The 12,855-nt window shown below is 32.1% G+C and overlaps 1 protein-coding gene across 9 annotated transcripts; it reads left to right on the forward strand.

Moving 5' to 3' along the window:
- Positions 1-5,801: 5,801 nt before the first annotated feature.
- On the forward strand, positions 5,802-10,793 carry LOC107916726 (double-stranded RNA-binding protein 4). Of its 9 annotated transcripts, XM_041108417.1 has the most exons (9): positions 5,839-5,993; positions 6,107-6,184; positions 7,049-7,165; positions 7,309-7,546; positions 7,713-7,975; positions 8,942-9,152; positions 9,283-9,655; positions 10,243-10,344; positions 10,459-10,793. In XM_041108417.1, the coding sequence occupies exons 4-8, from the start codon at positions 7,426-7,428 to the stop codon at positions 10,298-10,300; spliced, it is 1,026 nt and encodes a 341-aa protein (XP_040964351.1). In that variant the 5' UTR covers positions 5,839-5,993; positions 6,107-6,184; positions 7,049-7,165; positions 7,309-7,425; the 3' UTR covers positions 10,301-10,344; positions 10,459-10,793. The 9 variants fall into 9 exon arrangements, with proteins under 9 accessions (XP_016701572.1, XP_016701575.1, XP_016701573.1 ...); XM_016846084.2 differs by lacking the exon at positions 7,049-7,165 and having other exon boundaries at positions 5,836-5,993; XM_016846085.2 differs by having other exon boundaries at positions 10,243-10,793.
- Positions 10,794-12,855: the final 2,062 nt, after the last annotated feature.

Genomic DNA, 12,855 nt, shown 5'->3' on the forward strand with positions numbered 1-12,855 from the left:
TGGCCATCAGAGTCTGCTTGTTTACTTTGTCAATCATTTGAGGAGTCCATTGTCCATATCACCCGCAATTTCCTCTCTCTTAGTTTAGTTTGGGTTGATCTCAGCATTACATGGCCACAAGAATTGAGTAATGTTACTTTCACAGATTGGATTTCCTCTCTATTTAACCATAATGATTCACACACATGTTCTCTAATTACAATCACTGTACAGGCATTATGACATATGCACAACCAAATTTTCCATGAATGGAACTTAAATGAATTCTAGAAACAATGATTTTTATAAAATCTTACCTTTTGGACTTCTCAAATGTCCAAACATCTCTCCCTTTCAAAGATCTTTGCCATTTAGAATGTTGGTCCCCTCTTGTTGATGGCAACTACAAAGTTAACTCTGATGCAGGTTTCAGGCAATCTAATGATTCTGCCTTTGTGGGTGTTCTAATCCATGACCATTCAACCCCAATGATTAGGGCATGCACATTATGTGTCACCCATTTCCCTTTTGCATTTGCAACAGAAGCCTATGTTGCCTTTCATGCTTTAGATTTTACTCTAGATATGGGTTTCCAAATAATAGAATCAGAAGGAGATAGTTTAACTGTTATTTGAAAGTTAGAAAGTTGGGAATTTGATTGATTAGTTATCTTTGTTTTTATTGTTGGTGGCAAAAAATCTTACATCTGACTTCCATTCTTTTTCATTTTGCTATGTTTGTAGAGAAACAAATCAGGTAGTGCATCTTCTGGCTTAGCATGGACTCTCCCTCGATGGCGATCATTTTTGGGTGGAAGAAAGCCTTCCATGAATTGCTCAACACATTGAAGAGGAAGGCAAAAGACTGAGATGGTTTGCGGGATAGGCTTTTCTTTTCTCATCGTGACATCTAGATTACTAAAAGTAGCTTTTAGAGTCTTCCATTGTTGGAAGCTAGTCGAACCTGTTAATATCTAGACATTATTTTCTGGTTGGCTTTTATTACTTACACCATTATCTTGGTTGTACGACACGTTTATCTTCTCGAGATAATAAAGATTTCCTCAAGGGGTGTTAGATTGCAATTAGAAAGGGCCTAAATGAAGCAAATTTTATTTGACTTTTTGGATCCACTAAAAATCAGTTCAATTTACAATTTACAATTATTTAAAGATTCTCCTTTGGAGGAATTAGTACTTTAGTTTTATTTTTATTTTTTTTAAAACAAACAAGTGTATCGTTTCAAGGAAACCGCTGAGTAACCTCACAAATGCAAAAACTAGGAGAATAGATTGTAGTATAAATAGCCGGATGGAATTCCTAAAAAATTCAACCCAATAAAAAATATAAAATATAGGTGAGAATTTCCATCAACTAAAAAGAATGGTTGGCGCTGCTTTCAAGAAAAAGCAGGTAAAAGGGGTATTCCAATTCCAAGGGTATAGGATTCTCTTCTACCTTAAAACTCATTCTTGCTACAAACCACTTCATTTGATTTTTGAACTGTTCAGGTGGCATTCTTTATTAGTGTTTTATTTAGTTTTCGTCTTATTTCTTGGGATTTTCGATCATTTACAGACAACCCATTTAATCATTACATGCATGATGCATGATTTGAAGTTAATATACTATTATTTTTAATTGTTTTATGCCTCAAAGCAAAGCTGAAGAATAATGGCAGGGCTTTCACTTTCACTAAAGTTTGAAATACCTATATGCTTGAATGCTTTGCAAAGCATGCCTTAATTAATGCTTGTCATGGATGTAAGGGTTCATACTTTGGATAAGCTCTTCTTTACAATGGATTCGGCTCATGCTAGTGTTAGACAGACTTCAATAGAAAGATATGCTAATTTACGTATACATTTATCCAATTAAATTTATATATAATTGTCGAGAAAATTATGTCGTGATTAATTATCCTTAATAATTCATTTTTAAAATTAATATGTATTAAATTATTTCAATTCTTTTAAAACGATTAATTTACTCAATATCAAAAATAGAAAAGACCACAAGAATACTTTACCAAATTGAGAGATATCCTTAATTTTTTTCTCCACACGTCAGTACTTATACAATCACTCTTAACGGATAATATTGAAAAATTAAATCTTAAATTTTGTAATTTTTATAACAAAAAAAATGGTATCCTAAAATTTTCAAAAAGAATAAAAATGGAAATTAATTAAATAAAAATTTAAAAAAATGGTTGGATGTAGGGCCATTTTTACATTTACAACATCCACATGCCATTCGCTTTCATAACCATAGCCAACACGTTTTAACTTTTTGGGCAAATTACATTATTAGTCATTAAACTATGAGTAAATTTTCGTTTTAGTCATTAAACTATTTAAAAGTTATCATTTAAGTCATTGGATTATTAAAATCGATGTGACATGGCTTTAGGGGCAAAGCCAAAAAAATATTTTGGAGAGTCAAAATTAAATTGTATATTTTTTGCGATAGCAAAAAGGCAATTTCATCATTTTAATAGCCTATATCTTTATACTTTTTAAAGGATTAAATCAATTTTTTTATCATTTTGGTGGGGCAAATTACAATTTTACTATTACTAATTTTAGGGGAGTTGGGGCCTACTAGCCCCTTGGTTTTGCCACTGCATGGCTTTCTTTGTTCACACTGCCTACAGCAATCAAAAACTTTCTTTCCCCTTCTCTTTTACAATTCAGTTTTTTTCATGAAATAATTTTGGACATCACAAATTTGCAAACCAAAATTTAAACAATTTTTTTCTCCTATCTTCGATAGTGACCATTAGATTAACTTGGATCTAAGGTAAGTTCATTTATTCGCCGATGGGTAGTGATACACCATACCAATTATTGAATTGTCGCTTGAAGCTCGTTGGTGGAACATTTTAAAAAAAAAGAGCTTAACAACTCGGTGACTCAAAATAAAAATATTTAAATAATTTAATGACTTAAATAAAAATTTTCAAATAATTCAATAATCAAATTATAACTTTTGTTTTAGTAAGTGAACAAAATGAAAATATATTCCTATTTTATTGAGTAATGATGGTTTACCCTAACTTTCTCTCACCCACTTCTCTCTACATTTTCCAAAACAAATAAATAAATAACCTATAACCACGTAACCATGCATCGAACGTGAGGCAACCCCACGTTTTAACTTCCATTGTTTAAAATAGATAATTTATTCAAATTATAACATAATAATAAAATAACTCTAGTTAAATAATAAATTAATTTGAAATTTTTTATGGAGTTATCCCACTGACCCTAAACTCGATTAAGAAAAAATAATAATTTTAACATAATAATAAATTAATTTGCTACAATATATTATTATTTTGCCCTTCGAAATCACCATAATTTATCTGAACATGTAATCTTTTTATTAAATCGCCCATGCATATAAGTAGGAATAATAAATGTTTAAATTTAAATACTCAAAATCGAAAGGTTCGTAATTGAAATAATTTAATATATTCGGAGTTTATATATTATAATTCAGCTCTGCACCTCTTTCTTTCATTTTCTCTCAGCAAAACAATATGGTGCAGCATTCATATCGCAAGAATCCTCCATCAGTTCTTATGATCTTTCCAATTCTTTCAATTATATTTGCTGTTCCAATCAATGCCTCTACCAAGATTTTAGAAGAAGTGGTACCGGTGGTCGTGCCCCAAGCACCAACTACTGAAATTAAGTGCGGAGCTTGTCCGTGTGTGAACCCATGCGGCCAACAGTCACTTCCACCGCCTCCACCGCCAAGGTTCACATACTGTAATACACTTCCGTCTCCTCCACCGCCTCCAAGATTCTACTACGTCACCGGTGTGCCTGGTCAGTTGTATGGAGTTGATCCAGATGATAGGTGGAGATATTTCTCTAATGGTGGGCGGAATTTTGTGGGGGGTTTCGTTGCTTTTATCTGGCTATGGGTTGTTGGGGCTCTTCATTATCTATTGAGCATCCTGTAGAATTCTCCATTTTGGAAGATAAATGTGTGTAGGTTTGCTATTGTTGGTTTAATTTCTTACTTAAATGGTGTACCTGCTTATATTTCATGTTCATGTGTTTCTATTTCAACAATAATTTGGTCATGAAAAGATAAACCAATAATTTCAAACATAAATATTTCTAAAGTAGAAGAATCATTTCTTTTTGCGGATGCTTCCTTCACTTTACTCATTCCATCTTCTTTTTATCAGTTTTCAAAAAACTAAATATAATATAAATTAATTAATAGCTTGATGATTTTTTTTTTTTAATTTTTAAACTATAAAAAATTCTTTTTCTTTCTTTTTTTTAGCCCTCAAACTATTATGTTTCATGATACAGAATATCTGTATTTTCCGATGAAAGAGGCAACGGAACTATTAACTTCTTAGGTGTAAAACCACGTGATTTTTTCTTACATGTAATTATATATATTAATTAATGACTAAAGAAAAAAATAAACACTATATTTATTTTTTGATGATCAGAAAAGGAACGTGGTTACTTGGAGTTCAACTCAAACTCGTATACTTACAATATAATGCTCTTGTTATTGGGTTAAGAGATTGTTAGAAACAAAAAAAACACCATCTTATAACTTACTAAATGAGAGTAAACCTGCTCTTTGGTCGGGCATTTGTCCATGTTTGAAGGTCCGTCCAAAAAATAGGATGGTTGTGACAAGATACGATATTTGAAAAATGAGCTTGAATAAAATTTAAGGCCCGTTTTTATAAGGGCCAAGCGTTGGGCAAGATTTTTTTTGCCCAAGCTCAGTCTAACCGAATATATTATGTTATAAAAATATTATATTAATTATATATGTTAAATAATACATTTATATTTATATTTATATTTATATTAAATCACTAAACTAATAACAATTAAATCCAACACTCAAAACCTAAAAAAAAATTTACCTAACTAAATAACTCAATCTAAAATATAAAAATTTAAAATTATATTTAATACAATAAAATATTTGTTATATTTATTTATGTTATTTAATATAATAAAACATATAGTAATTTTTTAAAAATAAATAATATTTAATGTATTAAAAGTTTATTTTAATTTTTTAATAAATTATATTTAAAAAATATTTTTAAATAAAACTTAATTTTAAAAAAATTAGATATGAATAAATTAAGGGTTTGTTTGATTGCTAGTAAAATATTTTCCGTAAAATGATTTCGGGAAAATGTTTTACTTTTCTGTAAAATGATTTACTGAAAAATATTTTCTGGTGTTTGATTGAATCTGTGTAAAATATTTTCGGCTGTTTGGCAGATTTCCTAGAAATATTTTTCGAAAAAATTGTTTTTACATATATTGATATATATTAATAAATTTTTATATTTTAAATTATTTTTACATATTTGCAATGATTTATTTATAATAATACTCAATTATTAAGCCACAATATTAATCGTTATAAATTGAAAAAATTAATATCAAATAAATTATTTGTAATTGTGTTAAAAAAACAAGTATTGAATAATTAAAAAAACAAGTTACTGGAAAATCGATAAATAGAAGCAATTTTCTACCGGAAATGAAGGAATGAATGAAGGAGGCGATAGAGAGGAGTGCATCGAAAATGTCTTACGAAAATTGAAAGGGTAAGACATTTTCCCTAAAATGTAACCCATTTTCCCTTGTTTTGGAGTTCATTTTCCAAATGGAAAATGTTTTCCGCCAATCAAACGCTGGAAAAGTTGAAAATAATTTTCCGAAAAATCAATTGCTTCAATCAAACAGACTAAGTTAGATCAAAATTTACAAGCGAACTTGAAATGAATAAATCTATTTTTCGAGCTGAATTAAACTTATAAATCGATCGAAATAAACTTGATCTAAACTCGATCCGGCCCGGCCCGGGCAATCATCACTTCCAAATGAAACTAAAATCCTAGACTTTTTTTTTATCACTCTCAAAATCCCAAACCGTCAAATTTCCAAAACGAAAGTTAATCAAATTTGTTCATCAATCTCAAAATTAAATAGGTGGGAATTTGGAAAGGTGAGACTCAAAATCCCTAACCTCAAATCTCCGTTCATCAACCCAAATCCTTGTTATCCAAACCCCATTATTCCACCAAGGTTTTTGATTCACTTTTCGTCTCGTAAATGTAGGTCTCTTTGCAGTGAACTTTGCGGTTGGTCTTCGAAATATTTCGACAAAGGTCAATCATCAGCTTCTGCTCCATTGTGGTGAAGTCGTGGCTTCCTTTCCTTTTTTTTTTTTTACTTGTTGGATGTTGATATTATCTTCTTTTCCTTTTATGAATATTATGTGTTGGAGCTGGGTTTTGGTAATGGAGCGGTGTAATAGGTTTGGTTGCTGGTTTGTTTGGTTAGGTTTGGTTGTTGGTTCGTTTGGTTAGGTTTGGTTGTTGGTTCGTTTTATTTGATTCCTTGTGTGAAGCATGGCTATGGGTATTCAAAATATTCCGATGAAGATCAATCGTCGGCTCTTGCTCCATCAGCTTTGTCATGGTTAAGGGTATTCAAAATATTCTGGTGAACCATGGTTATAGGTGTTCAAAATTTTCCGATGAAGATGAATATTTGAAATGTTCCTTTTGTTTTAGCTTTGTTGTTGTTTCTTGTTCTTTATCATTACTTTATGGGTATTTTGGTATACTGTTATGAGTTCTTGAATCATTTTTTTGTATTTTGGTCTGCTTTATGAGTTCTTGAAGATGAATATTCAAAACATTATCATTTCTCCTTTTCATTAATAAAATTTCTCATTGATTGGAGGGGTGTTGTGTCCAGTTTATTATGGACAATGGGGGTTCTGGTGTTCTGTTGGTAAAAGTTGGACTCTTTTTTTTTTTTTTTTTTTTGCTACTAAGCTGGATTAATTGATTGAGAGAAAAAAAACTAACAGTAAATTGAAATCTAAAAGAAAAATAGTTTTATATTATAAATTTTTCTATGAATTTTTGGTCTTATATACTTAATTTTTACCAGGAAGTTTTGCAAGAAACGTATTCAATTTGGTGCTTCAAGGATATGGTTTTTTCAAATCTTGTGTTAAAGGTTCACTTATTTGAAAATATTGAGTCGTAGGTTGTCTTCAACTTAGTGGCAATCAGGAGGGTTTTTGATGTTCATACTACTCGGAGATGAAGGGTTATGAAGTCCTTAAATAAAATTGATAGCATTTAGAATCTCTGGTGTCACTGGGTAAGAAAACTATTTTCATAGAAGGCTAATCGAGTGTGAAGAATGTTTTAGGAAACCAAAAATTTATAGAAAGTTGCAAATTCTTGGGAGCATTTATTTTTCATGTGATGAGGGTTAATAGCTGAAATTCTATTATTATACAGACTGACCCGGCGGCTCTGTCTCCGACTTGGCTGAACCGAAAGTTGAGCCTCCACCTTCAACTTTACTGGGACAGACTCCAATACTTGCAATTAAAGAAAGAAAAGAAATTCCATAAAATGGAGAATCCTTTAGCACATTTTCCTCAACCTGAACTCGTTGATCAACCTTCGGCACCGGTTCTTGCTTCTTCCAATGTGCCGCCTTTAGCTTGCCCTTTGCCTCATTCACTTCCTTCCAGTAAGTATTAGATTTCAATTTTCTTTTTGGCAGCAGAAAGTGAATTTCTACTTCATTCGTACAATTTTGATGTAATTTTGATGTAATTATTTTTTAGGTGTTCTTTTTTTTTTCCCTTTATTTGAAAGTCGACATCCCTTACTAATTCATGCTTGATTTTGTTTAGGGCCTCCTGAATCCTTTATGCATAAGAATAGGTTACAGGAGTTTACTCAACGATCATCCATACAGCTTCCAGTGTATCAAACTGTTAATGAAGGAACAGTGCATGCGCCCCAGTTTCAGTCAAGTGTGTTAGTTGATGGTGTAACATATACTTCTGAGGCCACCTTTTCTAATAGAAAAGCAGCCGAACAGGATGTTGCCAAACATGCACTGGAGTGTATATCAAAGAAGTTAAAGGATGAAGGCTGTCCTCTCATTCGTGAGGTTTGTTGCATTCTTACATCTTCATTTAAATGTTTTACGTTTATTCATAACTGTTTGTTTGTCTTGAAACTTACTAGTCAAATTAGTAGGTATTTGTTTTCCTTATATTATATATCTTAGCCCATGATATAAAGAGGACAGAGTTTAAAGAGGTTTTTTTATTTTATTTTGATATTATGCAATTTTTACCCTAATTATGCAAATTTTTCGGCGTTGTAGTATTCTTTTGCTATTTAGTAGAAAATATATTGGAAATTCGTTTTTGAGTATACAAACTTGAGGATAACACTACGAAGAGTGCAAATAAGTAAAAATGTGCCCTATTGAAAGCCAAATAGAAGGAATGAAGAAAAGAAAAAGCATCGTTTAGTTTTTAAAAATGTTTTCCATTTTCTATCTCAATTATCAATTTAAATTTCGAAATCTTTGCTTTGCAATTTTCAATTGTATTGAACACTACTATAAATGACATAAACTTCTAACTACGTTTAGGATTTTCAAATATATTTATCTCCCTTGATCTTTGTATTTTTGCTACATTTAGGAAAAGTATTATTTTTTCAACACTTTTTGGTGCATGAGTTAGCAATAAATTAACTTTGCTTGGTAATTTTTAGCCACACTCATGACTTGTTTTGAGCGAAGGGAAGGAAATTCTTTTACTTATTTTGAAGTGATCTTTTTTTATAAGAGTTTTACTCACCCTTCTAATTTCAAGTATAAACTTATACTAATTATTCTTTATGTTTTGCCTAACTATTTTAATACTTATGTGGTAATTAAGCGATTCATTACGTTAAATACATTAGATAACCAAATGAGGCATTAAAGTGTAAATGAGAATAGGAAATGAAAAATGTTTTCTATAACTAAGGATTCTTAAATAGGTATATCATACTTGTATATCAAACAGAAGTATGATAATTGCTTTGGGGTTTGCTAAACTTTTGGTTGCTCGTGCTCTAGGATACGGTATTCTGCAAGTCTATCTTAAATGAATTTGTGGTGAAGATGAATCTAGAAATGCCAACATACAATACCATTCAGTCAGGAGGAGTGCTTCCCCTTTTTGTGTCTACTTTAGTTTTCAATGGTGCGACTTATAGAGGGGAAACTGGTAGAAACAAGAAGGAAGCTGAACAATTAGCTGCACGTGTCGTCATACAATCACTTCTTGGTATCTTTCTTTTTCTATTTAAAAAATTCAAACATATATATATGTGCATGCACGCGTGTGAACATACCCTGATTTCAAGCCACTTATTAGCTGGATAAATTCTCATCTCTTTGTTGGATCACTAATGCAGCTGATGATAGGTATGGGACTGTTGTTTCAGAGATCATAAAATCCAAAGCTAAACTTTATGATGCCTTGAATAAAGCCAAGGATTCCAGTTTTGACACTACACTTACTGGGGCAAACAGACTGAATCATAACAATGCAGAGGTTGAAAATAATGAAGTCACTAACCATGTTCCGAATTCTACCCACCCAAGCTCTGGAGCTAAACATCCACGTCATGAGTTCAAGGTTCCGAAATCAGGAGAAGGTACTGATTGCATTGATCTTCCAATTGCTTTTGTGCCTGCAGTCATTGGACAGGGTTCAGATGTTGGTGAAAGTTCTTCAAAAAAGCAACGCAAGAAGAAGAAAAGGGCTAAACTGAATACTAATACTCAGTAAGCTTTGGTTTGTCATCTTCTATGTGCTGTCTGACCTTGTTTTGTGTCGTTCTTCTGAAAGAGTTTTCTGCGTGTCTAATGATGAGCATTGGTGTCTTTTCATACACTAAGACAATTTATGAGATTGTTTTTGGTGCACTAGTAATGAATCTTTTTACTCCACAAGCAGTGTTAATTTGCATATGTTTAACATTTTCTTATTAGTTTTTTTAGATTATTTCTTTTAGTATACTTTAAAGTATATTTGTCATCCCACTAACCTACTTTGTGGGTGGCGGGTGAGATAATTTCTAATAATTTAATTTGCAAAGATGGCACTGTACTAAATTTTGTAATCGTCAAAGGTGCCATGCCATAATACCTTTTAGTTCCTCGAAGGAATGATGTCTTCTGTTTGTTTGTCTTCATTCATCACGTTTATTTTATTAAAAATTTGTATTTTTGGATGAGGTCAGTCAATTTCTTTGTTTTGCAGTGGCGTTTTGTTTTCTTGAAAGAATAAGGGAGGGAGGGTGATTGAGGGGATCTTGGAGGTCTAGTAGAAGTTTGCCTATGTTTACTAACATTTATGTATTAATTTGCAGGTCAGTAGTTACTGGTAACCCATTCAATCAAACAACACCATGTTCACTTGCTCTATGAAACTTGCCCATCGCTTGCATGATTTGTAGCAAATATTTTGTGAGGTTTGGCACTGAAAACCTTGGTCATGGTTCTTAGATGGTGTTTGCAAGATATTTATACCGTTGTAGTAAAACGTATGAAGTGTTTTTCCTGTCTTTTGTTATCCTTGGGAGCAGCTGATAAGAAGCTTTTGTTAAAGTGAGCCAATAATGGCCGAAGTGGAAGAAACACCGTTTATTGTTGCGGAAAGGAACTTGGTTGGTCTATGATTTGTGTTCCTCGTGCTCACGTTTTCTGTTGCTAAAACAACTCAATTTTCTTGTCATCTGAGTTTGCTTAGCCAAGTGATAATCTTGTATCCAGTTGATGTTTTGGTATAAATGAGATCTGGCAGTTTTAGGAGTAACTAAAATGCGACCTGTATGTAGATAGATAAACAAAATTACGTTGTAAATGTGAAAATGCAAAATATATATATATTGAAAGAAAAAGAAAGAGATTTTAAATTAAACCATGCTCGAGTTTATCAAAATTCAGTATGTTGTTTTCGAGATTCTTATGATATTACAATATCGAGGATAATAAGAGACTTTATTTTGTAAATCACATTGACTAATGCTTTACTCGCATCAACATTGGATAAGTGAACATGTTTGGTGGTAGTGGGTCAAAACTTTGTAATCGGTACCGATATAAATAATGCAAACAACTGAAAATTTGGTTACTACAAATGGAATGTAAAGATTACCCAAAAGCAATGGGTGGATAATATTTCAATGGCGAGAACGTAAACGTTTGATTCTATTATTATTAATTTTTATGGCACATGTAATGGCCTTCTTTTAGTCAACCGTAAAATTTATTGATATTATTATGATTTGATGGATATATTTTGTGATACCATTACAAAATAAAGTGAAAAAGATCATGCTATGTATCTAAATCTCGATCATATCCTCTGCCTGACAAAGAGAACATTCTATGTTCAAGGATTTAATCCTCTATTGGATCACAGTGTTGCACGGTAGAGCTTTATTTAGAATCTTCCAAAGAACACGATTACCTTCCAAGGTAATTTAAGTTTCCACAGAATTTTCCATGTTTTCATCGGGACAGAAAAGAAGGGTGTGTTTTTATTCGTTGCCTGAATGTTGGTGAGTTCTTGAAAATAAAACTCATCATCATGAGTGTGTTTTCATCTTATTTTTATGGGTCCATCAAAAAGTGCTTTTGCATCCCACCATCTTTGCCTATTCGTATTGAGAAACTCATTTCTAATTTCTTCTTCACAAGGTGACTGGCTGCTCCAAACTTCTCCATTTATTGATGTTATGCCATGTAGCAGTGTTCCTAATAATTTCTTTCCCTCTCAATATGCTTTTCCTCCCGATATCTCCTGTGTCTGAAGGAAGCTTTCAGATATGCAGTACCTCTTAACCAAGGTTTCATTTAGAAGCCAACTCTGATTGTTCGCAATTCTCCAAGCTATTTTGGCTAGCAACGCTTTGTTAAAAATTTGCATTCTTCTTATACTAAAGCCTCCTAAGTTTTTGCTCAGACATAAATGATCCCAATTTAGGAAATGAATTTTCCTCTTGTTCTTCCCAGTAAAATTTTCTTATTAATTGATCCATCTTATTACAAAAGGTTTTTGGAGCTTAACAGCAAGAGAATTGGTAAATCGACAAACTTTCCAGTTTTGATTGGATTTCCATGAGGAAAGTTTTGACTCTACTGTTAAGCATTGCTTGGAAAATTCTACTTTTTTTATTGAGCAAGTCTAGCTCCTTTCCCAAGTATCCCTCTACATTCTTTTGAATTTAGGATGGCAATTTTTACTAATCCCAAGCTTTGATTTATTGTTTTTAATATCAATCCTGAAATGAGCAGTATAGATCCAGGATGTTCTTATTCAATATATGTAAGGTTACATTTAACCGTGAATTAAATAGAAACATCAAGATATGGTTATATATAACAATAATTATTGCACATCAAGAAATGCCTAAAGTGTAAGTTGATATGATTTTGTACTAATGCATACATTTCTAGCTGAACTAAAAAGACTATGCACTTAAAGCATGCAAAAGGATGAGAAACATTTTATATTGTTTCTGAATATTAATCACACTCGAATGTTTTGTAAAATAAAATGAGATTTTAGATGCAACACCCCATACCCGACTAGATCATCGGGTCCGAGTTGTAGGATGTCACATTCGTTGGTGGATCAACTATGATAAACCATACTCAAAATTCAACATTAAATACCCAAATACAAGCATTGCACGCATAAAACACAATAAATAATCATTTTTGGTCAAATACGAGCTTATGAAAGTTCAATAACATCCCGTGATCGAACTAACATTTTCAAAACTTCCCAGGCTGATGTCATGACTTCCAGGGTTTGGTGTCGCGGCATTAAAGACAGTATACAAGCTTCCCAACCTGAAGAACAAATCATAAAGTTTTCAAAACATAACAGAGTCGACGTCGCGACCTCAAATAGGGGACGTCTCAACGAGATAGCTTGATGTCGCGACATTCAAGGTGTGAAGTCGCTACTTCCA

The sequence above is a fragment of the Gossypium hirsutum genome, chromosome D12, assembly GCF_007990345.1.
Source record: "Gossypium hirsutum isolate 1008001.06 chromosome D12, Gossypium_hirsutum_v2.1, whole genome shotgun sequence".
NCBI classification, from domain to species: domain Eukaryota; kingdom Viridiplantae; phylum Streptophyta; class Magnoliopsida; order Malvales; family Malvaceae; genus Gossypium; species Gossypium hirsutum.